The sequence below is a fragment of the Penicillium canescens genome, assembly GCF_028828765.1.
Source record: "Penicillium canescens strain IBT 15451 chromosome Unknown utg000008l_segment0_segment0, whole genome shotgun sequence".
Taxonomy (NCBI): Eukaryota; Fungi; Ascomycota; class Eurotiomycetes; order Eurotiales; family Aspergillaceae; genus Penicillium; species Penicillium canescens.
In genome coordinates this window covers 1,760,901-1,787,265 of record NW_026703970.1, presented here as the reverse complement: position 1 = coordinate 1,787,265, position 26,365 = coordinate 1,760,901, and the positions used below count along the sequence as shown (strand labels likewise).

The window sequence follows — 26,365 nt, the reverse complement described above, 5'->3', positions numbered from 1 at the left end:
CAGTTAAAACCTATATGATCTACTTTTTATGTTAGTTGAAGTTTACTTGATTTAAGAGTAGTACGTCATAAAATCAAAGCACCGCTTCCCTCATAATGTGCGGTATGCGAATATGTGCTATCTCACCACTGTGCTACATGCCTGAATGAATAGCCGAGGAAGTGGTGGATCAAGGGCTTGTGCACTCTGAGAAAATGAGCTACCCCTAGCTGCCACTTTAGGACATCCTTACAGAAGTGTGGGTCTATTAATGCCTTTACTGTGATCGCATTGAAGAACATGCACCACTGTGGCGAAGCTGAAAATGTGGGATTCCAACTTGCGTAGCGAAGGTTCCACAACAACTCGACCGGGAGTTGAATTTATACACATCCTACAGCGCGCTAGATACAGCCACATAATTCACTTTTGAGTTCTTGTGGGCCGACCAAATATGGGTTTCCAAGTCGGCAAACTTGCATACTCCATGCACAATGACTTCTTGTTTGTGTAAGTACGCTCCACCTCAACTTCAGTCATAAGGAGCCTTATTATGCCGTACAACCCGTTTACCCCTCATTTACCTGTGTCTCTTCAAAGTTTCGAGCTCTCATAGGTGGCTTAATTAACTACATTTCTACATTTGGCTTATTTTGATATGCAGCACGTATTATGAACCCCGAAATACGTGACAAAAATTAGAATGGATTCGAAAATTAGTATACAAAGTACATCCACCTCCAGTTAGAGAAGAAGAAGAAGAAGAAGAAGAAGAAGAAGAAGAAGAAGAAGAAGAAGAAGAAGAGCCAAGGAAAGGAAAAAGAGAAACGAGATAGACGAAAATTTTATCACCCCTCATTAGGATCACAGCTTTGCCTCTACCCACTGGATTCATGATGACCACCATATCGATCCAGCTACTGTGGGTAGACCATCCCAGATGTCGGCTGGTACGCCGCCTGGGCAGCAGGGCGCGTCCGGAGCTCGGCTTCCTTTTCTTCTTGGATAATTGCACAACAAGAACACCAGAAAACAGCACAACAATCCCCGCAACAATTACCCTTGATTCCAAACTGTTGACGCAGTTCGCTACGACGAATCGTCTGCAGGATCCAGTGTGACCAAACGAAACCGAGGCAAGTAAACAGGCCGCACTGTGGTAGCTTTGATTAGCATGAGAAATAACGGATTTCGATGGAACTGGAATTGAAAAAGACCCTTAACGAATACATACATCCGAGTTGCAGTAGCTGAAATTGGAAAGGGTCGGATTTTTGACTCGGGCCTGAGTCTTTCCAAAGGTCAAGCAAGGAAGACAGCAACTCATCAAACCTATAATCGAAAATCCTAACGGTCAGTCTTTCAGTACTCATATAAGAGAAAAAAATGCAGGACACATGAAGGTTACTCACAAACTGATCCGGGGGTGAAACATTCAAAAAGGGAGTAATTCCAATCAGTATTTTGAGTAAGATCTTGTCCTGATTGGCATTGTGCTTGAGGGTAAGCGGGAGGCCCAGCTGGCCAGGCCTGATATCCCTTTTTGTCCGCCATGAGGAAGAAAGTTCTTGATGTGAACAAGAAGTTTATAGTCCAGGATACGCAAAGTGATGAACAAGAGGCAGTTGGGTCCCTTCGGGGAGTAGACACAAGATCTCTAACTTGCTGGTAAAGTTGGTGAAGAAAATATGTAGTTTGCGCGGAGGGAAGCTCTTTCTCTTATCATCTTTCTCCATTCAATTTCAAAAATAGCGTTTGATCAAAAGAGAAGTTCGCATTCGGATAGATAGAAGGAGCTGATTCGTTGATCAGACCCACGCAGGTGGTCTATCGAAACAAAAGAGCATTAGGAAGCTAAATAAACTCGAAAATTTCTCACAAGTCTTAACTATCTACGACTTGACGTGATCTCTAAGTGCATGTCTTTCTATTCTCCGTTTATGGTTAGATCAGGCTTTGTGTCATTCTTAGGTTTAAAGTGAGGCTCCTGGCACAGTCCGACATGGTCCCACAAGGCCCACCAGAATTCACCACCGCTAACCTTCTTCGGTAAATCTTTCGTATTCGTTGCTCATGGCTTCAGTAGCCACGACCATTTAAAGTTTTGGCTCTAAAAAGTTTCTACCAATATTTGCTGATCAAGCATGATTTCTTGAGCGATCATCTTATACGACTACGAATATCCTATTCCGATCCAACGACTCAATTTCCCCTTTGACTACGATGTCTCGAAAAGCGGACTGTTATCTCACCAAGAGTTCTCGAAAGACTCATAAGAAATCCCGCCTGGGCTGTGCTAACTGTAAACGTCGCAAAATAAAGGTATGGTTGACCCCCTATATAATCAATTTTGTTGGATCTGCATGCCAATGCTAAGGCCATGTGACCGATGACACTGACAGCATTCTAGTGCGATGAAGTCAAACCGGAGTGTACACATTGCGTTCGCCATTCAATCACATGCGACTACACTATGCAAGATGAATTGCTTTTGCAAGTTCAATCAGATGCCTCAAGTACCGACTCTCAGAAGGAGTTTCAATTGCAGTCGCGGCAGTCGGAGCCACAAAATCCATACTCCTTTATATCATCCTCGGCGACCAATTTTCGGCCTCCCAAGAGAAGGCACGAAAAGGCAGGCCAGTCTAAAGGTGCCGTCAATCTAAATAGAGCTCCCCCCGAGCCATCATATACCCCTATTCCCGAAACGCCTTTTCAATTCAGTGGGGCCGATATGGAATTGTTTCATCACTACATGATATTCACTTCCATGACATTAGCAGAGGATGAGCCAGGTCGACAATTAATGCAAACAACACTTCCTCAACTAGGATTCAAGTTTAACTATGTTCTCCGCCTTCTTCTGGCGTTTTCGGCGTATCATAATGCCTATCTGAAACGACAGCAGCAGAGGCGGGAGGTATTACCAAGCAAAGCCTCAGCGGAAAGCACAATCATGACTCAGGGTGATCATCATTACACAACTGCCGTACGTGAAGTCAGCAACTCGATTCCTAGCCTGAGTGAAACAAGCTGCCATGCCGTCTATGCCAGTGCGGTCTTCATTTGCTTTTGCTCGTTTGCAAAGGGACCAAGTGCTGGGGAATTTCTTGTCTTCAATTATGACAAAGGCAATGCAGAATGGCTGAGCCTACTAGGAGGTGTTCGATCAATTGTCGAGCATTCAAGGGACGTACTATCAGTCGATTTGATTTCGTCCCATGCCTCCAATTCAAGCTCGACTCGGCCCCTCTTCGAGAGTTTCGAAGACCAGAATGATATTCACACAGGATGGCGAAGCTGCTACGAGCACCTCCAGACGATACTTTGTCTTGGAATCTCCACAGACGATTTTCGCTATCCCATTTATCATCGTGCCCTAGACGGCCTTGCCTGGTCCTTTGATAAGGTCTATAGCGGCACAGTTACCAGCAAAGGGGAAAATTGGGCACTAATTTTCCGCTGGCTATATACACTTCCTGAGATATTCGCATCAGATCTCCAACAGCGCGAGCCCCTCGCCTTGCTGCTCTTTTCACCTTTCGTGGTTTTGTTGAAGGAGCTGGAAGCCTACTGGTTTGTGCGCGGATGGCCTGAGCATATTGTGAGTGGCGTTTATCAATATTTAAATGTGGAGCAACGTGCTTCCATCAGATGGCAAATGGAGCGGGTAGGATGGAATCCGCCGGATGAATGTAGTGAAGCAGAGCCTCCGTCAAATTGAGCGTATAACGTTACACCAATTCTTCATTACCCTATTTAGGCTGCAAGCTGGCTTGCTGAAGCTTTACTCCACATTACTTGAGTTGATTCCCATCCATCCAACACGATTAGCAGCCCTGGCCAACAGTGACCGACTGAGACCTTGTCCCATCACCCACACCACCCACAGCCTCCGCAGCTACGGAATCACCATCTGATAGCCCAGCCACTAAGATAGTAGTCTCGAAGCCATTCCGCAAAGCCGTGTGGTTGATCTTGGATCCAGAAGTGACCTTCCAAGAACCCACATCGGTGGCTCCATTCCAGCTCACATAAACAGCTGTCTTTCCACCTTTCGTCAGACACGCAACAACATCAGGCTTCGTAGATGGACGTCCGACCCAGGGGTAGCGGTACGTGCGATAAGTCTGCATGGTATTGTCATATCCAAATCGAGCCCGCATGACAATAGTCCCATTCTCATCATACTCCTCGATTTTAGGCGTCGCACCATGATCCTGTAAGACGTGTCCGTTTCCAAGGCTCTGGTAGCTGCCCTGGGACTCGGCGTATACCGGTTCAGCAGCATCCCACGTTCGACCAACGAGTGTAACCTCTTTTGAGCCTTGTAGCTCAACGTTCAGTACAAGGCCCGTGGTCAGTGATGTGTGGCCTGTGAATTCGGTGTTGTCGTTGTTGTGCATGGTCAATGTTACACGCTCGGGACTTTGCGACTGAATCCGCACATCATGCTGGTAACAGAAACTTGTGCCCAGACCTAGATTAAAGTCACCGCCGGTTCGGCCCTGCGTTCTGGGTTAGAAATTTTGTGAATCCGATACATTAAATAATTCCGACTTACATGTAAATGCCAGATAACCGTTCCGTTCTGTGCGATGAAGAACACACTACACATATACCGCGATGACACCAAATAATCATCGCCATATTTGTAGATAGCGTTCAAATGAGGGTATCCGTAAGGATAAGTCGAATTAACACCGGAACCCCCTGAGCCCTCAAGTGGAGCACGAACATCAGCTAAAGGGACCTGGCCAATATGATTATGTGCACTCCATCGGAAAACAATCTCATTGGTCGCAATATCAATCTCATAAATAAGACCATCCTGAATCCAGCCATCCTTTTCTCCACCAATGGAGCTCAAATCAGCCCGAGTAACATTCACAGCAGTGACGAGAATTGTGCCATTCTCGGTAATCTGACTTTCATGAATATCAATACACGAGTTGAAAGTCATTGGGTTGTACACTGTGACAAAGTTCTGCTCCTGGCAGGACAGTGTGACGCGGTGGATCTCGTCGTATGAACCGTTCAAGATACTGATGTGACCAAATCCAAATCCTTCACCGGCATATCCGCTCCAATAGGCGATTACTGGTTCACCGTTTAGCATTTGGGGCTGGAGTCCAGAATAGTTTCCGCTGGCACCTTGCCATACTAGTTGGCCGTCGTCTGCGTAAATGGTTGGGTGGCCAGTTTCTCGCAATATATCGTGCGGCGTGAAGAACAGGTGTCCTGGCTCTGTTTGGCCCATCTTCGTGACGTTCATATATGGAGTTTGAATTGATGAGCTTTTGTATGTTTGCAGTGGCCATAATGCTTCATTGGAAGTCTGTGCAGTAATCACATTGATCAAACTTGCAATGAGGACGAGTGCCTGAGGAAGCCGACTTATGAAAGAAGAGCCCATCGTAACGCAGGAATCAAGCACTTTCCCTTCGTAGTTTTGTCGCTGTACCGCTGGGTAGCTCAGATCGTTTGAACGTGGCAATCTGTCAATTTATATGACTCCTTCGCGAGGTTTGCGCAAAGACCTGTTGTGGAACCTCGAATCCCCGCCATCGGCAAGAGAATTGAAGGTCAACTACCTCGGTAATAAATACCTGCACCTCAATCTAACGGCATATCCGAGTCCACATCCTTTGAATGCGAAAGGAATCCGGATGTAGTCCCGTATTAGTGAGAGGCCTAATATATAAATGAAGAACTTGCTATCCCATTGGGCATGGTAAAACGCGAGCCTGATATTAGCAGACAAGCTGCCTTCAAACGGGGAAGAGTGAGTTCATAGAACGGAATTAATCCCCTGGGTATCTTCGTATGTCGCCAAATTCCGCTGCACCCAGACGACGACACGAACTTTAAAACTTCTGGTAACAGATCTTGAGCTGAGAAACGTTGATAATCTCGTCGGGGTCACTGTGGAGAAGAATTGTGGGTGCGATGCCCCGGATTTTCCAGAAATTGCCGATGCAAGTTGGCGTATCGGCGGAGGTATCCGACGGCTGCATGAAGGGCTCAGTCTTTACAGAGTGAATCTATGCGGAAGTTGTTCCGTTGATCAACCTCCTCACGATCTGTTGCCTGCGTTTCCCCTTTGGGTGAAGGAAACTCGTGGTTCGAAGACCTGTGGCTGAAAGTTTGCCCATCAAGGCGCCACTAGGGAACAAAGGACCCATCAGGGGTACAGCCGATAGGCTCTTATAGGCTTTGGAGAAAAAAGCGTGGTTAAAATTTGCCATCTCAAGCGCCTAGGGCTGTCGGCAGTCTCTTCGGCAGTTCAGAGTCGGGTCAGTGGTGCATCGCTGTCTGTGAGCCTGCAGTGAAAGGGCGGGGGATCGGCCTTGGTGGGCCACCTCGGAACGTTTACGAGATGGTATTCTATCTGGCTTTTAGCACAGTCAAATAGCGATCAGAATAAAATTAGAGAAGGTCATCTTGGTAAAATCCTTATCACCCCATGTCTAGCAAGACTACTATTGAAGGAATATGGAGACAGTTGCCTGTTTGTCCTATGCAAAAGACAAGCAGACTTGATGAAGACTTGCGGCTCTGTCAGCGGATCCCCTATACTAAGCTCTCAAGGCTATTTACTGAGATATAATTAATATCAGCCAGAAATTGGAGACAAAGAGTGCATCAATAGGATGCCGTCAACGGGAGAAGTGGATTATTTATGCAGTTATGCAGATCATTAATTTATGCCGAGAATTTGTGCCAATCACGACGCGACATCAAGACCGCACCTCATGAAATCTTCCTTTTCTCAACCCTTGACTACCAATGTCATCAGTGGAAAAGAAGCGCCTTCGAGATCGCCGGTCGCAACAGACTCTTCGCGACAAAAAGTTGCGGCACACAGCGGAACTCAAAGAACAAGTGATCCATTGTCAGCAATACCACAATGACCAAGGCGTGCAACGGCTTCTTCAGGTGATCAGCGGACTTCGCGAACAAAACGAGGCCCTTATTAACCGCCAAAGAAGCTTGAAATCATTTATCGCCTCATGGGACAGAGATTGGGAGGCTTTGCCAAGCGCAGATCGCTCTAACCAGAATGGGGTGTACCTCTACAAGGAGATGAGAAGCCAAGAGCTTCAGTGCCCGCAAATTCAGCGGGATAGCAATGAGCTTGCTCCATCAAGAGGATCAAATGGACCAACCAATCCTTTGTCGGCTACACCAACAACATCCCCGCGCACAGAGTCACCCACGGAATCCCTTCCAGCAAATAAACTGCCTCCATGGAATCAGATCCCACTGCATAGCGATGACTTCACCAACGTACGGACAATTATTTCGTGTCCCTGGCTTGGCTACCCAGAAAAGATAACGCCTTGTCCGGATATCCCGTCGTCCGCCCTGGACATCCTCTATGGCACCAAAGCCAACCCACTAGCCGACATGATTCATACGGCCCTTCAGAGACGCCCAATCCGAGATCCAGAGCGATTAGCGATTGGTTGGCTTTCCTACCACATGACACGATGGATTATATCACCCAGTCCAGCAACTTTTGAACGACTGCCTGCGTTCCTGAGACCGACACAGGAGCAGATGCAAATCGCACATCCTGCCGTATTGGATTTTATGCCGTGGCCAAAGCTTCGATTGAACTTGATGCATAGGTGGCATTTGTATGTCAAAGATCGTGACGATCTGTTTGGCATGTTTGCGTGTTGTATTAAAATCCGTTGGCCGTGGGGTGAGGATATCCTTGAGCGGAATAATGAAAATGAATTGATCATTAAGCCGAGGTTTTATGATACTTTCATGCGTGCGAGTGGTTGGGGTCTTACTCCGGAGTTTATTGCGAGATATCCGGATCTTTTTGTTGGAATTGATATTAATTCTATAGTATTCGAGCTTGTGTAAGAATAGGAATTTAATTTGAGATTGCCCTCAGGTAGATTTTTTCTGGACAGTAACCCAAAGAACTCCTTGCTGTCAAGCTCCACCATAGGAACGCGATTCTAAGTCAAATCCCCAGGCGCAAGGAATGCCGATGTCAGCAAACATGTCACAGAACATGTCAGACAAATGGAGAGGAGGGGGTGAAGAGATCAAGTTTTTTTGAATGAGAGTGTTCTGCTCCGCCTAAGCCGCCTCCAACATTCAAATCCGGAGTACGTTTGGAAATTCATGAAAAAACTCACCTCACGTCACTTGGAGGCTAGCTTCGTTGACAACCTAGTGACCGCTCTCAGCCTCAACCAATAGCTACCAACAAAGTTTCAGCCCCATGAATAGAAATGGAACGGCAGCAGAAACAAAACGAGAGAATCAGTAGCCCGAGAAAAAGCCGAGGTGGCACTATAACGCTTGAAAGTATGCTGCTAATAGGTTATTTATCTCACCATTGGGCCGTATTAGCCGCAGTAATAGACCAACGGTTTCCCAATACAGTGTCAGCTGAGTCAGATTCATGTGGCTTCCTCTTGGAGAATCGCACGCTCCTTGCTCTCTTCCTTTGTTCGTTGACGCACTAACGAGGACCAATTTCTCTTTCTTTCAAATCAGCAAAAGCTCACAATTTTCTTATCGCCTGCCGGAATTGAGGATTTGAATGCGCTAGTGACGACTCACTCCGTCGCTTGATGTTCCTATACCCGACAGGGCAGCAGTGGGATCATAGCGAAGACGAAATAAAAGATCGAGAGAACAACATTATATATAAGGCGTGTGGAGCAAATGGACTACCTGTCGGACTTATACGTTGGACCATTAGCTCACGTTCTTTTCCAAATGGAGTGATGAACGGCGAGAAGTCTATTCCAAATTGCCTGGTAATTAGGCCCGAGAAACATCATAACAGGCGGAATCCCCTTCTTTGGATATGTACTCATGGCTTGGCATCTCAAAAAGGCTCAGAACAGAGAGACAGAGAGTTTTCCAAAACTGACAAGGCAATGGAATATGTACTAAGCCAGTAATCCAAACTTTTCAGGCTTTATTGACCTGTCTTCCCTAGGGATCACGTTCATGGCTGTGAATTCAGATCATTAATGACCCAGGTATTGGCTGTACGCTTTTGAAGATGCTCTGCGATAGTGTGGACGGGTATGCACTTGACATTATTGTTCTGTCCTTGGCCGATGGTGTTCGGCTATACTCTACGTTCGGATTCAGAACAGTCGCAATTGTGGAAACAAAGGATGGAGATTTTACAAGCATGTTACGGACTGCAGGCTTGGGCTCCAAGCAAGACATGAAATAAATTCTGTAAATAATAGAGCAAGCTAGATAGAGAATCCTAAATTTTGTCATTATTCTGGAAAGTAGCAAATACCGTGGATGTAATTTACGTTATCCAGAAGGATATAACCTATTATAGATTATTCGGTCTGTCTTGCCTCGTCGAAAACCGCCAATGATCGATACTTCATGAAGACGTCCAAGTTATGCCAGGTATTAAAATAAACATAAGGTTCCGGTATGAACAAGCCCCACCCATGGAACTCGGGCCACCACTGATTCAGCGCAGATATATGGCCCCTTTGATTGGTGCATAATAGATATAAATGGACCACTGATTCATTGCCTGGGGACATTGAACAACTCCCGGATACAGGATCGAAGTCCATCTCTTTTGTCCCGAGGGGGTCAGATTTGTAAGCTTGCACAAGTTCCTCGACTTTTTCTATTACAAAGTATTGATGTTTGTACGGCAGAAACCACGTTGCCAGCCAAACGAAAACAATAGTACCGGCCATACTTGATTGCGACTCCATGAATGCGACCACCCCTGTGTGACTGAATGCAGGCTGAAAGAGTCTTGTAAAGAGAGACCCACATCCAGATATTACATATTATGAACCAATCTTATGAACACAAGGATCAATCCATAGTCCGCGCGGTCGCTTATGGATAGATCTCTTGAGGCGAGCCCTGCAGCGCTATTCGGGCATAATTTAAATAATCGGATGTTCCCTCCGGGCTGATCAGACTTAATCTCCCTAACTTTTATAACTGATCGCTTTTCCTTTTCCCGTCTTCTTCTTTTTTTAAACTATTTAATCTTCCTCTTCCTTGGCGTGTTCATCCATTCCCTTTCTTATATCATTTCAAACACGCCAAGACGTCTATACACATATATATTCTCTAATACCTTACTATTCCATCATGGAAACGCCACAAAAAGAGTCAGACTCAATCTACTCGACTGCAAACGACGAAGACAGTGTCACACACCAAACCCCTGATATCGAAAAGCAACCAAGCAATACCGAGACAACATCCCCTGCCACAGAGCAATACCCCGAGACCGACTTGAGCCGCGGTATAGTAGGATGGGACGGACAAGATGACCCCAACAACCCGCAGAACTTTTCCACAGGCAAGAAGTGGGCCTTGCTCGCACTTATCAGTGCTATGACTCTGATCTCGCCCCTGGCCTCGAGCATGTTCTCACCGGCCATCACATACATGGCCGCGGAATTCAAAGAGACCGATGAGACAATTCTTTCGTTCAGTGTCAGCATCTACCTTCTCGGGTATACAGTGAGTCCAAATCTAGCAATCCCGGTCATCAGCTACCAGAAATATCTAACAAATTTACCCGTTCTACAGTTTGGCCCCCTCCTCTTAGCTCCCCTGAGTGAAGTCTACGGCCGCCGCATCGTCCTCAGCGGCGCAAACTGGTTCTTCGTCGTCTGGCAAATTGGCTGTGCCCTCGCCCAGAACATCGAAACCCTAATCGTCTGTCGCCTCTTCGCTGGAATCGGCGGTTCGGGCTGCCTCACCCTCGGAGCTGGAGTGATTGCAGATCTATTCCCACGTGAGAAGCGCGGAATGGCAACCTCAATCTGGGCCATGGGACCTCTGATTGGCCCTGTGGTTGGCCCAATTGCAGGTGGATTCCTTGGTGAGGAGGTTGGCTGGCGGTGGGTCTTCTGGCTATTGCTCATCGCCGGAGGTGTCCTGGCCTTCGGTGTGGAAGTCTTGAATAAGGAGACATATCCTTCCGTTTTGATTCGGTGGAAAAAAGACAAACTCGCAAAGGAGCTTGGGCGTACGGACTTGCGCAGCGCCTATGACCTGGATGAGGAACCTGCTCCTGTGACGGAGGTCCTGGTGCGGAGCTTCAAGAGACCTGTTCTGTTGTTTTGCAAGTCGCCCATTGTGTTCCTTTTGTCAACATACATGGTGAGTTTGGAAATATCGGAGGTATCGGTAATGACACGCTGACGATCTCCTCAGTCTCTCATTTATGGTCTTCTGTACCTATTCTTCACAACCATCTCCGAAGTCTTCACCAGTCAATACGGCTTCTCTGTCGGACTCTCTGGACTCGCATACCTCGGTATCGGAATTGGATTCATGTCTGGCTTAATGGTTATTGCCCTGACAAATGACAAGGTTATGATAAAACTCACTGCACGAAACGGCGGCAAATTCGAGCCAGAGATGCGTCTGCCAATGATGACATTCTTCGCCTGCGTCTTGCCAATCAGCTTCTTCTGGTATGGCTGGACTGCTGATAAACAGGTCTTTTGGATCGTGCCTATTATTGGCATGTTTCCATTCGGGTTCGGCATGATGGGTGTTTATATGCCGATCCAGACATATGTTATTGATTGTTATCCGGCCTATGCGGCGTCAGCTAATGCTACACTCACTGCAACAAGATCGCTTCTTGGGGCTCTGTTGCCGCTCGCTGGTCCTGCGATGTTTGATGCTCTTGGGCTGGGATGGGGAAATTCTTTACTTGGATTTGTCGCTTTGGCGTTTGTTCCTGTGCCTATCATCTTTACCAAGTATGGGAAGAATATCCGAGAGAGGTGGCCGGTCAATCTTGATGGGAAGAAGACTTGATCTGTTTAAAAGCGGATTAAGGGGGAATCACACCGGGGAAAATTATCTAGTCATAGAGATGGTGGAGCACGCTTTTGAGCCTCTACGAGCAATGTATAGACCTTCACTGTACATAATAAAATGGAACATTTTTTTCATTGTTTCTTGTGTTATGTTGGTTCCAATATTCAGATATCTTCCAATTCTCTTGTCTTGATCAGGAGCAAGAACTCATGGATTAAATGATCCAACGGGTTGTTTTCCATGTATTAGACGAGAAGAAGAAGGTGTAGTAAAGAGTGATGAAAGATGATGAAGTATCTTCGGAGGGACATGGACTTCATAGTCCATACATACCATACGAACGACCATTTCGGATAGCGAGCCGTCGTTTCCTTTCAATTTTGTTAGCAAGAAGGATCCTGGAAAGAAGACCATAGAAAGGAGACGATCCAACTCACATTAGTTGCCTTGACGGTAAAGCAAGCATTGACGGTAAAGCAAGCATTGCCTGTGGCCATGTCCCCCGTTCTTCCCAATTCATTATTGGCCGTTGGAGATCATGACAACAATTGGCACCTGACGAAGGATCTGTCCATCATTTCCGGAGTAGCGCTGACACGAGATAGCGCTCCTTTCTTCTTCTTAACTTGCCTATGGGAATCATGGGCCCTGATAGTGACAGTTCTGCTCAGCGGAGAGAATATCCGACCCTGGTACTCGAAGGGCCCCATGTCAGGATGTCCTCCGTCCTTCTCGGCTCATGCCGTTACTTCCTTAGTCAATCTCCACCACCTCAGCAATTGATGTCTCGGGGTGGGTGACTTCCTCATTGTCTGCGTCAACATCGTCCTCGTTGTCGGGGTCGACATCTTCCTCGCTGGATACGTCCATTTCCTGATCCGAGGAATTATCCGATGAATTATCCGAATCATCACCAGATGTGTCCTGGGCCTGCCTGTATGCGCGATAGGCAGTAAGAGCATCTTGGAAATGCTTGTCGGTCACCCCATAGGTAGGGTTGATCATCCGGTCCATGATCTCAAGCTGATTTGCAACGAATTCAGGCACTTCAGACTTCATTCCATTGAGAAGGATCGACAGCAGGATGAAGGGATGAACGTTCAGGCTGTAACGATGAGCCTTGCAATACAATCTCCAAACCAGGTGAACGAACTGTGGAAGAGTCTCCACGTCAGATCGCTCTGTGTTCATGATTCTGAAGAGGAGATTGGTGCACGTCTCCAAGTCAGGGCTTTCTTCATCGAACATCAACTTCTTGATACCGTCCATGAAATCATCGGCCAGCGTCAATTCAAGAGCCAAGCGGGTATTCTGTTCATCGATCCTTCCATCGACAATTTCTGCAACCTCCTCTGGACCCATGTTCCAGGCAAGCCACCTGGTGACACCCAAAGACAAGGCCTGCCATTTCGGGGCATCTTCATCGTCACGGAAGGGACGAAGAACGCTGCTGTCAATTAAATTATGCAGATTGTGGTGCTTGAGGATTTGATGCACCAGCCCATACCATTCCTGGAAGCCGTCGTATTCAATTGGAAAGTGGAGGCGAGCATCAAATCTGTAGAGATTGGGCAACGAACTGACCGCTGGAAGGCCACAAGCCTGGTCAAAGTTGGAATATCCAAGGACCTCTGTCTCGAAGAGAACAGACCAGTCCCGGGTGTGTTCGTTGGACATAGCCATGTTGAAATATTGGTGGCTGTGAAATGTTGGTCGGAGAATCCGTTTGAGGTCTGCAAATAGCCCCATTAGCATAAGTGTTATCCAACATAGTATTCAGGTATTGTTCTCTTACCTATTTGAAGCCTTGACCAGTTAGTCAAAGGACTCTGTGGTAGCCGGTTGTGGATGTGTATCCCGTCACACTAGACGAAGGATGCTAGTCCTTGTCTATCTGCGAAGGAGACAAGCTTTCGACGAATGGGTGTAGAAAATGTGATGAAAGAAGAAAGAAGAGGTAAGGAAAGAAGAGGAAGGAAGAGGAAAGGGAAGAAGAAGAAAGCGAGCAAAACAGCTTCGGGGCGAGCTCGGGCACCGTCACCCGGAGCCTGGCAAAGCTGACCAGGACTTTCCCGGGGGCGCTATCCCCGCAAAATGGATGCGACCGGTGCTATCGAGTCCAAACAGTAAATCTCTATACGAGTACACTACAATAATCTATTGTCATTCTATCAACCATCTTGCGGGCTGGATACCTCCCCAGGCAGTCATATCTCTAGACCACTTTCTCAAAACTTCTGTTAGAACCTGACAAGTTTGTCTCATGAGATCATGCCTCTTTTGTGTGTTAGCCCTAATCCATAGGACTATTTGGTCTGCTGCTTCTCCAGATAGAAGCATCATCCTTCTCGTTCTCCTCCTTATGATTTATCACTCCCCGAGTCCTCCATCCATTACATGTACTCGATGGTGCCGACTCACTATGTCCTAGGCCTGCATCTCTTTCTACCTCTTGACTGATTCTACAAAAACTCAAGGTTAACCCAAAACCTCTTAAGGTTCTACCAAAGGCTCAAGGTTTACCCAAAATCTCAAGTGACAATATATGCAGTCAACATCCATTGAATAGTGGTTAGAAATAAAATTTTTGTGCTTAGTGAGAAGAAAATTAACAAAGTAGCTGATTGCTGTAGCCTACTAAATATCACTTACTACGGTGAGATTTGTTAAAGGCAATGTACTTTAGATGCCAAGTAAATCTGCCCATTGGTCATCGCGAGAAAGATTCACATGAAATGCAATATAGCATGGTAATAAATAAACTTCCTGAGAGCAAATCCTGGGAGACTGGATCGACAGAACTCGAATGAACGTTGAGGCTGTGGCTGACAGGAAATTTAGTAGACCGTTGATTATACAAAGTTGATTGTCACGGCCAAAGAAATATATTTTCACAGCCTTCAAACATCGAGGCGACCTATAATGATTGAAATTACATCAATGGGAAAGACGAAGAGCGACAAAAATATACAACAGGTCATAAGTGTGGATACAGTGCCACTAGTGAAGTATTGAATAGTCTACACAAAAGCTTCGAAGTCAGTATACCATTTCATGCAGTGTTTTCACCCTACTCTGGCCTCTCTGCTTTCACCTCTTTTTTTGCCTATTTTAGACTGATGTGAAGGGATGTAGATGTAGTCCACGGCCAGGGTCCATAGGGCTTATCTCTTATCGTCTCCGCTCAACCTCCCATTTCTTTCCTCCTCCACTTCTTCCCCCATCACCAGTTGTCAGACACTCAGGGGTTGTGTTGTGATTGACAATAGACTCATCTTGCACAGGTCAGGCATATACCCCAACGACGACATGCCAAGCCTACGCTGACATCTCTCCCCACAGTAATCCTGCTGCCTTTCGCCCTCGAACCATCGTTATCTTATCACAGCATGCGCATTCAGGTTTGACAGTACTTGCAGACTTCTCTAGGCCACTGCATTCTTGCCCTTCATCGCCTCCAGTCCCTCCCACAATGGATCAGGAGGAGGCTCCCCCACCCCCGTACTCCGCCGTCGATCCATTGATTGCACCAACCCGGAATGGCAACCCAGCACCGATTCCTCCTCGTGGAGGGGTATCGGAATCGCAGGATGCCAGCAGCTCGCGGACTCCCCCACGGCCGACGATAATGCCGACACATTTCACATCCGCCGCTGCGTACTTTGAGGAACGGCCTCCGTGGGTCCTGGATGAGACCCGGGATATTCTGCAGCATCATATCACTATTTACCCACGAAGTCAGGCCAAAGATTTCCCGCGAAGGCCGCGCTGTTGGGCTACACGGTTTGATGAGGTCACTCAGCAGGACTGGGATACTTTTCTCCGGTATCTGTTCCCACCTCAATTAGGACTTGCCGCTTCGTCGCAGCATCTTCCACGCCAGTTGCGAGCGGAAATTAGACGCGATCGCAAGGACCGTCCACAAGAGACTGACGAACAGCGGAAAGCTCGGATTGCTGCTGTGGTTGCTGAATGGAACGAGTGCTTTTTTGGATATCGCTCTACCCAGATTGTTCCCGTCTATGTAGGCGACCCAGATAATGCGCCTGCCTCCGGTCTATGCCCTCGATGTTACCCAGCTGCAACAGGGTCTATAGAAGGTCAGCCGTCGCGGAATCCGAACGCTCCGTCGCCTGTCTCTGGCCAACAAACCCCTTCCCCGACCCATTGGCAGATGCCGCCTGCCCCTTATCACACTCCTCCTATACATACATCCCCATATGGAACACCATATGGTGCTCCCACATATCCCTCCCCCATGTCTCCCAATCACCAACCACCTCAATATTATCCCGTTCCACATCATCCACCGCCACAGGGTGTCGCGCCATGGCAATGGAACAATTGGAATTACGCGCAGCAACAGCAGCAGTATCCCAACAATGGCATCTCCAAGGGCGGCTCATTTGGCTGGATATCACAACTCGCATCACAGGCTCAGAAGTATGGAGAGCGATTCAGCGAACAAGCTCAACAATACGGAGATCAAATCACCGCGCAGGCACAGCATTATGGGCGTCAGGTTGAGGAGCAGGCACTTGCACATGGCCGGTGGCTGGAAGAACAAGCAAGACTTCATGGACGGAAGGCACCTATGACCGCTCCCAGTGGACATTACGGCCGACCTGCCTGGGATAATTCACCCCAGCATGCTGTCAATGTCCCAATGAACCCGGTTCAAAACACAACTCCGAGCCCTGTGACAAGCATCAATACAACCAGTCATCCCGTTTTAACCGATCAGGTTATTGACAAACCCAAACCACCGACTGAGCGCTCCAGGCGAGTGTCTGTTAGTTCTGTCTCGTCCGAGTCATCCTTCAGCTCGATTGATTCCATTTCCACATCGTCAAATCTGAGTGTTTCGGACTTGGCAACGGTTCGCACCCAATTAGAGCTTCTGGATGATCGGCACGACCGAACGCTGTACGATGCCGCCGTCGAGCTTCGCCGGCAGCTCACAGCTCTGCAAGCATCCCGCCGAGAAGATAAAATATCAGGTCGGAAAGATTGGAGAAAACAAAACCAACAGTCAAATAACGACTGGGGCCGCTGGGATTCCCCTGAACAGCAAGAGCGGAATTCTGTGGACAGACGCGCCATGAAGGATGAAATGCGCGCCACTAAAAAAGTATTCAAAGACGTGCTTCGCCGGGCTAGAGAAGAACAGCGTGAACGGCGTCGAGTCCGTCGCCGACAGGTTCGGCAAGCAAGAGCTAGTGAGGGCGACACGGCAAAATATGACCAGCCACTAGAGCAGCAGCTCGGGACTTTGCGATTGGATGGTACGCCTGTGGTCCCCCGCCCAGCAACTACGCCAGCTCAGCAAAATCGAATTACAGCTTCAAATGCGTCAATTGCCAGCATTGAGTCAGGGTCGAACCCGCCGTCTATCTCAAGGGCGAGTACGCAGGACTTTGCGCCAGCTGGTACTTCGAAGAAACAGAAGCCCACTGATACCTCGACCCGGATCAAGGATATGCTCAGGTCACGCAAGGCGAAAAAGAAGCAACAGAATGAGGATGCTGAGGGGGAGAGCAAGTAATTGCTCCAAAGTAACTCCGGTGCTTTTATTGAATTGTTTATATTGGTGGTGCTTTAAGCTGGGAGTTTATAGGTTACTTGGACAGCAGGACGGTATTGTGAGTTTCAACATTCGAGTGTAAAGCTATCATCTGAAATAGTGGCCATATATGGCCGACGACGTTATGATACCATGTTTATATTTCTTCCAGCACTGTATCAATAGCCCCATGCTCCAATGACTGCTACCATCAGTACAAGTGACCCACCCTATGACAGAACATTCCCAAGTGATCCCCTCGCAACTCAAGTGTCAATATCTACTGTACATCCTCGGACGGAAAACGCAAGACAATCATGAAACTTTTATGCAAACTCTATACATACAACAATCCACACCAATCACAAACCCCATCTATCATCCACTCCGCTCAATTCAAGTGATCTCAACCACCACAAATCACTGACTCTCATTCTTCTCAACCAAATCCCCAACCCCAAGCCCCCTCCCAACCTTCACACGAATCATCTTCTCAGCATCCTTCTTCCCAAGCTCCCCAACCTCCTCCCCCTCATCAACATTCTCATCATCCCCCTCAACCCCATTCTCCTTATTATTCTCCCGGTCCCGCTTCTCAATCGCCTTCCAGTCAAGCCACATGTTCTGCAGATTCAGATGCATCGCATACGCATCCTCACCATCAGCGTAGTATCCGCTCTCAACCTTTTCAACTTCAAAGCCAAGCGTGTCACGGTACAGTCGCAAAGCGGCGACATTGGAGACTCGTACGTGTAGAGAGACGAAGTGGGCGCGGTGGGATTCGGCCATTGCTCTTTCTGTTACGAGGAAGAAGGGGGTTGTTAGTTCTGTTCAGATCGTTGACATGTATAAAACGGCCAATTGCCTGTCTATCACACATGGAAGCAAGGAATACAAGAAAGGAAAAAGAAAAAGAAAAGAAAAACTCACGACTCATCCTCATCAACCTCTCGGCAATCCCCAACCGGCGATGCGTGCGCATAACACTAAGAGAAGTAATATGCCCATGCTGCTTCCCATCCGCAGGCTCCTCCTCCATCTTGGCAAGCACGTAACCCACAACCTTAGGGTACTCGCCGGACACATCACCAGCGGCCCCGGCGCCGCCGGGAGCAGTAGATGACTTGTAGCCCGAGCGGGGGCGGACCACGGCGACGAAGCTTAGCTGGGGCCATGTCAGGGCGTGGTAGAGGTAGTACTTTAGGAAGTAGTTTTCGGGGAGGTTTGTTATGTTGCAGGTTTGGATTGAGGGGAGGAGGTCGATGTAGGAGGGGTAGCTTGAGAGTGGGACTATGTCGACCATTTTGGCGGCTGTGTGCGTGGGAGTGCGATTGTGGGGGTTTGTTGTTCGGGTTTCTGGTTTGGGTCCCTTTTTCGGGGGGCGTGAGGGTTGATTGGAGTTCAGTGGTAAGGTTAGTTTGCTGTGAGGGTTGGTTTGCGGTGGGGGAGGTCATGTGATGTAGATGTCTCCCGAGGTTGAGGTTCAGTTGTAGGGATTGATCATGGACGTATTGATTTTATTCCTTAATTGAAGGCTGTATGGTAATTTCTTTTTATAGCAGTAGAGTCTTCTAATCAATTACTATGATCAATTGCTTTTTACTAAGACATCTACGCTCATACCCCATGTTGATAGAATCGTCTATTCTCAAATTTGAAATATGTATAAATCTTTTGTCAAGGTCATATCCAGTACAATATAATATAATATGTATGGTCCAGAAAAGAAAAGCCTAGCGCCGAAGACCAATGCGGTCATGCCAAAAAGAAAAAATGAAAATAATCATAGGCATCGTGGAAATTAGAACACAGACATGATCATCTGCACCCCGACTGCCACCAGAAGCAACGACGACACACTGGCGACGGAGACTCCGCGGGGCGCAACAGATGCCTTGCCGCAGCATTTACCGTCCCAGGTGACGTTGTTCATATCGGCAGCGACTTCGAAGACTGTGCCGTTGGGTGTACCGTAGTTGTAGTAGTCTACCAAGAGGAAGTTGGGGGGCGGTCCCATTTCTCTGTTTCGGGTTAGCGTTGTCAAGGGCATAAAGGTGTGAAAAAGGTAAATAACTTACTGGTACAGTTCTCCGCCATCCAGCCAAGACTGCCTTCGCCAGAGACACCGTTGGTGACATTGAGCTCGGCAGTGTTGGGAATCAACATACTCAGCGAACCAAGGTTCAACTGCAAGTTGAGGTTGTGGTTGGCCATATACAAACGGTTCTTAGCGTCCTGCTCGGACAGACCGGGAGGGCGCTGCGCTGTGCAGGGAAGTTCTTGTCCGTGGGCGAGAAAGGCGTCTCCCACATCTGGGAGAACTCATCCATCAACCAGGGAAGTGCGGTCTGGTTGGCCTGGTAGTCCATGAAGAAGACGGCGCGCTTGCCCCTAAGGATCATGTCCGAGAGAGTGGGCCAGTCATTCAGAGCCATGGGCACCTTGGTGGGAGTGTAGATGAGGTCCTCCAGACCGGCATTGTAGATCGGAGTGGTGAAGTTCTCAGGGGAGACGTAGTCATAGTTACCGATCATGAAGGTCACCACATCGTAGGGGTTCTTGCGCATCCAGCTGTTGACCTCGGTGAGGTAGGCCTCAAGGGTGCCCGAATTAAGCAATTGGCAGGTAGTGTGGCAGAGGTAAATGGTGCCGTTCTCGTAGTGGGTTTGGAATTGCACTGCGGCATGTCAGTATACCATGTTTTGTACTCGGAGTATCACGGTCACTTACACATGCGAATACCATCATTCAATTGCGACGTCACATCCAACGCCTGGTTGGCAGCGACGTTGTTCTGGCGCACGAACGGGCTGTTGTGGGCAGTCACCATGGTGATGTTCGAGTACTTCTTGGTGCAGAACTCCGGGTAGCCGTTGCAAGGCCGGGTGTTGACCACGGGGCTCTTGGTAGCCGTGTTTGTGGCCGTGGTAGCTGTAGCATTCATGCTGTTGTTGCCGAGAGTAGTTGTACCTCCCCCGCCAGTCAACAGAGTGATGGAGTCGGTAGTCGTCGAGAGCACGGTCTGGTTTCCGCTAGTCATGGTAGCATTGGAGCGGGTGGTGGTGATAACTGTCGAATCACCCAGTGTAATTGTTGTGCTCACATCCACGTAGGTACCAGAGGGCATAGAAACAGGGGTGGTGACTGTCTCAACCGTGGATACATCGGTGATGGTATTAATGTCTGTGGTTGAGGAACTGTCCTGGGCCACGGTTAAGCCCGCCAGGCACGCGATGAGTAGCGACCACCGCATCTTGAAACTGTACAAAGCCTTGGGGAGAGAGAAGATCCGAGAGTCGCATTTAGGGTCAAACTCCAGCGATTAGCTAAGCAAACTGGGTCTGGAGATGACGCAGCCCACCTGGGCAGGGGGTCGATGGGCCAATAATAGCTTCATTTCGGTAAAACTGCCGTCAGAGATGAAGTCTCGACTGTTGCCTAAAAACTGCTAATTTAGGGTTAATACTAGTATTACTTCAGTAGTAGGCTGTACATTCACCCGTGAACATGTCTCAACTTTGTGTCCAACACTAATTATATCTTCATTCTTGATCTATTCTCTATATCCAGCCTGGCTGTTTCCCAAGATAAGCCTGATCGCCACCGGAGACCAGGGGGCCCAGCACTAGTGTTCAGCCACTGACGATCCCACGGGAGAGCTGACGATCGGAAAACTGTGAGAAAAAGCAAAGATCCGGATCAGGTGTTGGGACGTCACCGCAAACCCTAATTATTCTTCCTTCTTCATATCCTCTTTCTCGAGGATATTGGGATTTCACCTTCGTTCTCTCCCTCATCATGACTGAGGGAACTGGCAAGCGAAAGCTCCCCTTTTTCCGCTCCACCTCCACCCGCCCAATTGCTCGCCGGCGTAAATCCACCGTCCACACACACCGTACCATTCGGGCCTTCTTATACCTTGTCGCCTGGATCTTCTTGGTGTTGGTGGTTATTGGCAATATTTCTAATAAGCCCGTTATCCGCAGCACTTACTTCCTCTACCTCGATCTCTCCGACATCATCCCGGTCTCCGTGCCCAATGCCGTCCTGATCAACTCCATCGCCCAGTCCATTGGACTGCACGATTTCTATACTGTGGGACTATGGAACTTCTGTGAAGGATACCTCGGGCAGGGAATCACCCACTGCTCCAAGCCGGAGACCCTCTATGCTTTCAACCCGGTTGACATCATCCTGAATGAGCTGCTGTCTGGCGCAAGTAGTACGTGCAATTCCCAAGGATCGACCCCCTCCCTCTTGGATACTAACAATCCTCCCAGTCGCCCTGCCATCCGACATCCAAGAGCCGCTGGCCCTCGCGCGTACCGCCTCACACTGGATGTTCGGCCTCCTCCTAGCCGCCGCGGTCCTCAACTTTGTGATGATCTTTGTCGGCCCATTGGCCGTATCCTCGCGCCACCCCCAGACAGTCAAGTACTGGGCCGATGCCTACAACCCAGCGAACGGCAACGGTGAATACGCGCCCGCCGGCAAGCCGCCGCACCGCCGCCGCACTTTTATATGGCTGCGCGCCCTGCCCCTGCTGATCCTGACCTTCTTCACTGCGCTGGCCACAATTGTCGGTTCGGCCGTTGCGACAGTCATGTTCGTCATCTTCGCGAATGTCTTCTCCAACGCCGACCCGAGCATCAACATCCAGGCGCACGTCGGGACCCAGATGCTAGTCTTTATGTGGATCGCCTCTGCCTTCAGTTTGCTGGCATTCATCCTCCAGATCGGATCTTGCTGTGCTGCCTGCTGCCGCGGCCGCAAGGCTCGCAAGCAGCTCAAGTCGCAAGGTGTGAACTGGCACGAGAAGGGATCAACACATACCAGCGCATCTGACGCTACAGCCGCGGAGCACCGCGCCGTCTCTTCTGGCATCGATGCCCGCTCGGGCGGACAGCAGGCACAAACACACGGCTACTCGAACGAGCATGATGTCAGCCCGATCGAGCCAAGGCACGACCACGCATTCTCGAACGAAAATCACACAAACGGAACCACTTTCTCATCTGAACACCACGCCTACTCGACTGAGCCTCATGCCATGTCGAAGTAATCCAGCCCACTGTCTATATTTTTCTTCCTTTTTTTCACTGGGACTGCACTTCTTTGATGTCCACATCGACCTCCATCATATAAAGCTTCCCGCTTCTTTTGGACATTTACTCATATATCACCTGCCTGCTATACAGTATCGATTATATACCTAGGTACGGATTTACGATTTGTTTCATTTTGGACTGCATGTAAAGAGGGCTGCATGCTTATAGATTGGATTTGTGTTTGAGCTCCCATTGAATATATTCCCCGTGTTTCCGTTTAGCCTTGATTCAATAAAACCCACCTTTCCCTGGGGTACGCGTCAACACCCCTGTTCTTTAAAAATAGCCTGTTCTCGTTTATTAAGTAACAGTTTCCATTCGCTGCTAGTCAGCCTAATGCCGGTATCTCTGCTGATCCCCAACCTCCGACCCACTGGATCGTCATGATGGGCCAATCTCCACCAACGCATGCCCAGTATGGCAGCCTTGTCACATCAAATCGCCACTCCCAACCTCTCCCAAAGATTCCACGAAATTTTCTCAATTCAAAGCCCAACTATCGCCAAGATTAACCCGTTCACATCACGTCCTCGGCTCAAACACCCAAGGCCCACCCTCCGGCTTCCGCCCTTCAGGCCGCAATTCAGGATTAAGATACCAACATTTAGCAGCCCCATGTCCTCACCGCCCACAGTAAACACAGCCAGGATCAATAAATCGAGGCCGATGCACCTTCCACCTCGCATAATCCTCATTCAACATCCCACGAGGCAGCCACTTTCCCCTCACAACCTCACCCCCACCCGAATTCCGATTCCAACTTTGAATCTGAGGAACCGGCGCCGCAGCCGATACCGATCCCGAACCCAATCTCGCTGGAACAGGCAAATCAGCATCATTACCATTAACAAACCCAATAATCTCCTCACAACACCCGTAAAAATCCCAAACAGTACCCACCTCCGCCGGACTCACAACCCTAGAAATCTCCTCCTCCTTCCTGAGAATAAACAGATCAAGTTTAGGAATATGATCCAACTCCCTTAAAATAATCGCCAGTGCACTGTACGTCGGCAGAACCCCTAGATCCGAATACCGTCTAAACCGCCTCCTCAATTCGTTAATAAACGCCTCGGTAGAAGGGAACTGAACCCCTTTAATCTATCTAAAGTCCATCATGGCGCACAATAGCAGGCAACAGCCAAGGAAAGAAGGAATTGATGGTCATTAACAGACCTGAGTGGGCTACTGTATGCATGATACTTTCCCTAGACTTGCTCTACACAGAAGTCCGTTTTTCCTCTGTTTCGATCGTTTATTTGAAGCTATGAAAACGATATCCAGTTACTGTTCTTAGCTTATAACTCCAATTCTCCGTCACACTATTGGTCACCATGGAAGCTTAGGGCAATAATGTAGATTGTGTAGCTTGAGGATTTAATGGACCAGCTGATACCATACCCGGAAGCTTTCGTATTCAATTGGAAAATGGAGAGGGCAATCGAACCGGTAGAGATCTGTCAACGAATTATCCTCAGGAAGGCACGTAAACCCGGTCAAAGCTGGCATATCCCAGGACCTCTGTCTCAAAAAGACAGATCATTCGGGCATGGCGATATAGTCTTAGAAGGTGACAGCCATAGCGGGATTCTCGATCTACGAAAGTGCGTTCGTATCTCATCCGGATAATTTGTCGAGTTTAGGTGTGTACTGCAGTTCGCGCAACATAATGAGCATAGCACTCACGGGTGGCTGCATACCTCCCAAATCACAGTATGTCCAGAATCGCTGTAGTAGAGCCATAACGGGTTCGTTTCATCAAATCATCCACGAAGGTGGTATCCCGGCCAGACTGATCATTTCCCATTTTTGGAGCCTATCCAGGTTTTGCTCGAGCCAAGCTGAGACCAGGATTGAAGTTTAAACCAGTTCTAGTAAGCCTTGTTGGTTCAACGGACCTCGGTATCAAAGAATCAACCAAACGATCCAGTCGGTATCCTTCAGCATCCAGATCACGCTATTCCACCACTCCTTAAATCCTGTATCCTTGTCGAGAGGAGCGGATGGATCCTGGAACAAAAGCTGAACGGTGTCCTTGGCAGGTAGGTTCCACCCCCGGTATTTCTTCATGATTATGGTAGGCACTGCTGCGGATCAAACCGGTTAGTGTTTTTTTATGCAGATCTTGCCAAGGATGCTCACAACGTGGGTTGAGCGCTTAGGTTGCCATTTCATGTCCCAGTGGGACCTGTACTGATCGAGAAATATTTGAATGTGGTTCTTCGACGCGCGGGTAAGCGTTGATGGTGTGATGGAGAGGCGTGGGACGAAGAGAGAGAAGAGAAAGAGGAACTCCTCGTTTTTATTCAAACGAGATATGTATGTCGAGAATCATCCAACAAGCAAACATTCAGATACAACCATTGAGCTGAGCAAAAATATCATCAGATCTCAGGGTTAGTATGAGAATGATGTAGATCATATTTTACCAACTCAGTTGCTGATTTAGATAGACTTCATTCTAGGACCGAGCTATCGTTATAAAGTTCTAATTTATGTGGCCAACAATTGTGGGAGTTATGTAACTCTCATCCCCGGATCTATAACTGTTTACCGAAATCTTTGCCAGAATTGCGAATCTGCTCATTCACTTTCCTAATAATCTCAGATAGATCTTACACCGAGCCGTCCGTCATTGTGTCTCAGGTTATTCTGTTCTGTTAGGTTAAAGATATAAATCAGACGCCACATCTCCACTGCCGCTTTTATGAGGATCAGAGCGGTTAAATTGGTCTTAGTCCGGGAATAAAATCAGTGAGTGTCCATTGGCTCGTTATTTACCGAGATACGAAGAGAACTGTCAATCAATCCACGCTCCGATCCTACCCAAATGAGACCCGCCCCACGTGGTTTATCTGTGAACCACCTTTTGGCCACCTGGGCCCCGGGTTTCCAGCTAGGATATGCATCAAGATCAGTGTGAAATGAGACAAAGCATATGCAACCATGGACGGAGAAGGGTAAGTCACTAGGCCGCTTTGAGGTGTTGCCCCGGGTTTCACCCGAGGAGCTGGCACTAGTCCCAGAAGGAGATAGCTTCCCCCTCCTTTCCACCAACTGCAGGACAGCGCGAGATGAGGCCGTTTCCCTTCTTTTTTCGCCATGTGGGATCATACCACCCCTATCAATTGGGTTAGGAAAAGATGCAAGATCATGTACATGTCAAACGCGTGTCGAAAAGAAGGTCCTGCTGGACACGATCTCTAGAACATCCATCGAATCATGTGATCTCGCTTCGCGCCGCCGAGCTAATCAACCGTAGATCCGGCACGGCTAGTCTAACCTTGGTTGAGTTAAAATCTAGCTGCAAAATGTGCCTCGCCTACAGACATGCATCTTCATTCTAGACTAGACTGGACTCAGTTGACTTACCGCCACTCTACAGTTATCCACGAGAATTTCGAGCCTATGCTAAACTTTTTTTTTTTTTTTAAAAAAAAAAAAGGCAAGGCCGAGAGATAAGCAATAGGGACACCCTTCCGAGATCTTGTCCGGGGGCCCCGCATCCCCAAATTTACCCCCAAAGATGCAGAAACCCGGGAGGTAACGCAAAGCCTTGAAATCTTGTGCCCCCCGAAGCCTAAGCCCCTGTAATATAAGCCTCTCTGGCGCTACAAGAACGGCTTGCTTGAGCGCCACAATCCCTCGGCGCCGTTGGCTAGCCTTGTCTGGCCGCAGCTGAACACTCAGTCCAATAGGGTAGTTTGAGAAAAACGCCACATAACCGACGTGATCGCCTTTCCCAGGGGAAAAAGAAAAAGCCCGGCGGCACAAGGCAAGGTGGTACCCCTGCTCATCAGATCGCTGATTAAAATCCATGCACTTTTATTTTACCATTAAATTAATCCACGTATCACGCGCACCCTGGAATTGAGCATTAGCCCCATTAGCC

At 48.3% G+C, this 26,365-nt stretch overlaps 10 protein-coding genes across 10 annotated transcripts; 5 read left to right on the top strand and 5 right to left on the bottom strand.

Annotated features, from left to right (window-relative positions):
* Positions 1–896: 896 nt before the first annotated feature.
* Positions 897–1,311, bottom strand: N7446_011525 (PLAC8 family protein; the record flags this gene model as incomplete). Its single annotated transcript, XM_058520267.1, has 2 exons — positions 1,214–1,311; positions 897–1,133 (listed from the first exon to the last, which is right to left on the bottom strand). Exons 1-2 carry the CDS (start codon positions 1,304–1,306, stop codon positions 897–899), a joined length of 330 nt encoding a protein of 109 aa, XP_058367791.1. The 5' UTR covers positions 1,307–1,311.
* A 1,438-nt stretch (positions 1,312–2,749) lies between these two features.
* N7446_011524 (uncharacterized protein) lies at positions 2,750–3,703 on the top strand (the record flags this gene model as incomplete). Its single annotated transcript, XM_058520266.1, has 1 exon — positions 2,750–3,703. One exon carries the CDS (start codon positions 2,750–2,752, stop codon positions 3,701–3,703), a length of 954 nt encoding a protein of 317 aa, XP_058367790.1.
* A 106-nt stretch (positions 3,704–3,809) lies between these two features.
* N7446_011523 (arylsulfotransferase family protein) lies at positions 3,810–5,395 on the bottom strand (the record flags this gene model as incomplete). The annotated part of the gene is made up of 2 exons (XM_058520265.1): positions 3,810–4,487; positions 4,544–5,395. The coding sequence occupies 2 exons, from the start codon at positions 5,393–5,395 to the stop codon at positions 3,810–3,812; spliced, it is 1,530 nt and encodes a 509-aa protein (XP_058367789.1).
* A 1,373-nt stretch (positions 5,396–6,768) lies between these two features.
* N7446_011522 (bZIP transcription factor) lies at positions 6,769–7,860 on the top strand (the record flags this gene model as incomplete). The annotated part of the gene is made up of 1 exon (XM_058520264.1): positions 6,769–7,860. The coding sequence occupies one exon, from the start codon at positions 6,769–6,771 to the stop codon at positions 7,858–7,860; it is 1,092 nt and encodes a 363-aa protein (XP_058367788.1).
* Positions 7,861–10,107: 2,247 nt separating this feature from the next.
* N7446_011521 (MFS transporter) lies at positions 10,108–11,799 on the top strand (the record flags this gene model as incomplete). The annotated part of the gene is made up of 3 exons (XM_058520263.1): positions 10,108–10,485; positions 10,555–11,130; positions 11,185–11,799. The coding sequence occupies 3 exons, from the start codon at positions 10,108–10,110 to the stop codon at positions 11,797–11,799; spliced, it is 1,569 nt and encodes a 522-aa protein (XP_058367787.1).
* Positions 11,800–12,555: 756 nt separating this feature from the next.
* N7446_011520 (uncharacterized protein) lies at positions 12,556–13,485 on the bottom strand (the record flags this gene model as incomplete). Its single annotated transcript, XM_058520262.1, has 1 exon — positions 12,556–13,485. The coding sequence occupies one exon, from the start codon at positions 13,483–13,485 to the stop codon at positions 12,556–12,558; it is 930 nt and encodes a 309-aa protein (XP_058367786.1).
* Positions 13,486–15,274: 1,789 nt separating this feature from the next.
* Positions 15,275–17,347, top strand: N7446_011519 (uncharacterized protein; the record flags this gene model as incomplete). Its single annotated transcript, XM_058520261.1, has 1 exon — positions 15,275–17,347. The coding sequence occupies one exon, from the start codon at positions 15,275–15,277 to the stop codon at positions 17,345–17,347; it is 2,073 nt and encodes a 690-aa protein (XP_058367785.1).
* A 438-nt stretch (positions 17,348–17,785) lies between these two features.
* Positions 17,786–18,668, bottom strand: N7446_011518 (peptide alpha-N-acetyltransferase complex A subunit ARD1; the record flags this gene model as incomplete). Its single annotated transcript, XM_058520260.1, has 2 exons — positions 17,786–18,162; positions 18,296–18,668. 2 exons carry the CDS (start codon positions 18,666–18,668, stop codon positions 17,786–17,788), a joined length of 750 nt encoding a protein of 249 aa, XP_058367784.1.
* A 342-nt stretch (positions 18,669–19,010) lies between these two features.
* N7446_011517 (uncharacterized protein) lies at positions 19,011–20,618 on the bottom strand (the record flags this gene model as incomplete). The annotated part of the gene is given in 4 exon segments (XM_058520259.1): positions 19,011–19,384; positions 19,444–19,600; positions 19,615–20,042; positions 20,096–20,618. The coding sequence occupies 4 exon segments, from the start codon at positions 20,616–20,618 to the stop codon at positions 19,167–19,169; spliced, it is 1,326 nt and encodes a 441-aa protein (XP_058367783.1). The 3' UTR covers positions 19,011–19,166.
* A 545-nt stretch (positions 20,619–21,163) lies between these two features.
* On the top strand, positions 21,164–22,427 carry N7446_011516 (SUR7/PalI family protein; the record flags this gene model as incomplete). Its single annotated transcript, XM_058520258.1, has 2 exons — positions 21,164–21,587; positions 21,646–22,427. 2 exons carry the CDS (start codon positions 21,164–21,166, stop codon positions 22,425–22,427), a joined length of 1,206 nt encoding a protein of 401 aa, XP_058367782.1.
* Positions 22,428–26,365: the final 3,938 nt, after the last annotated feature.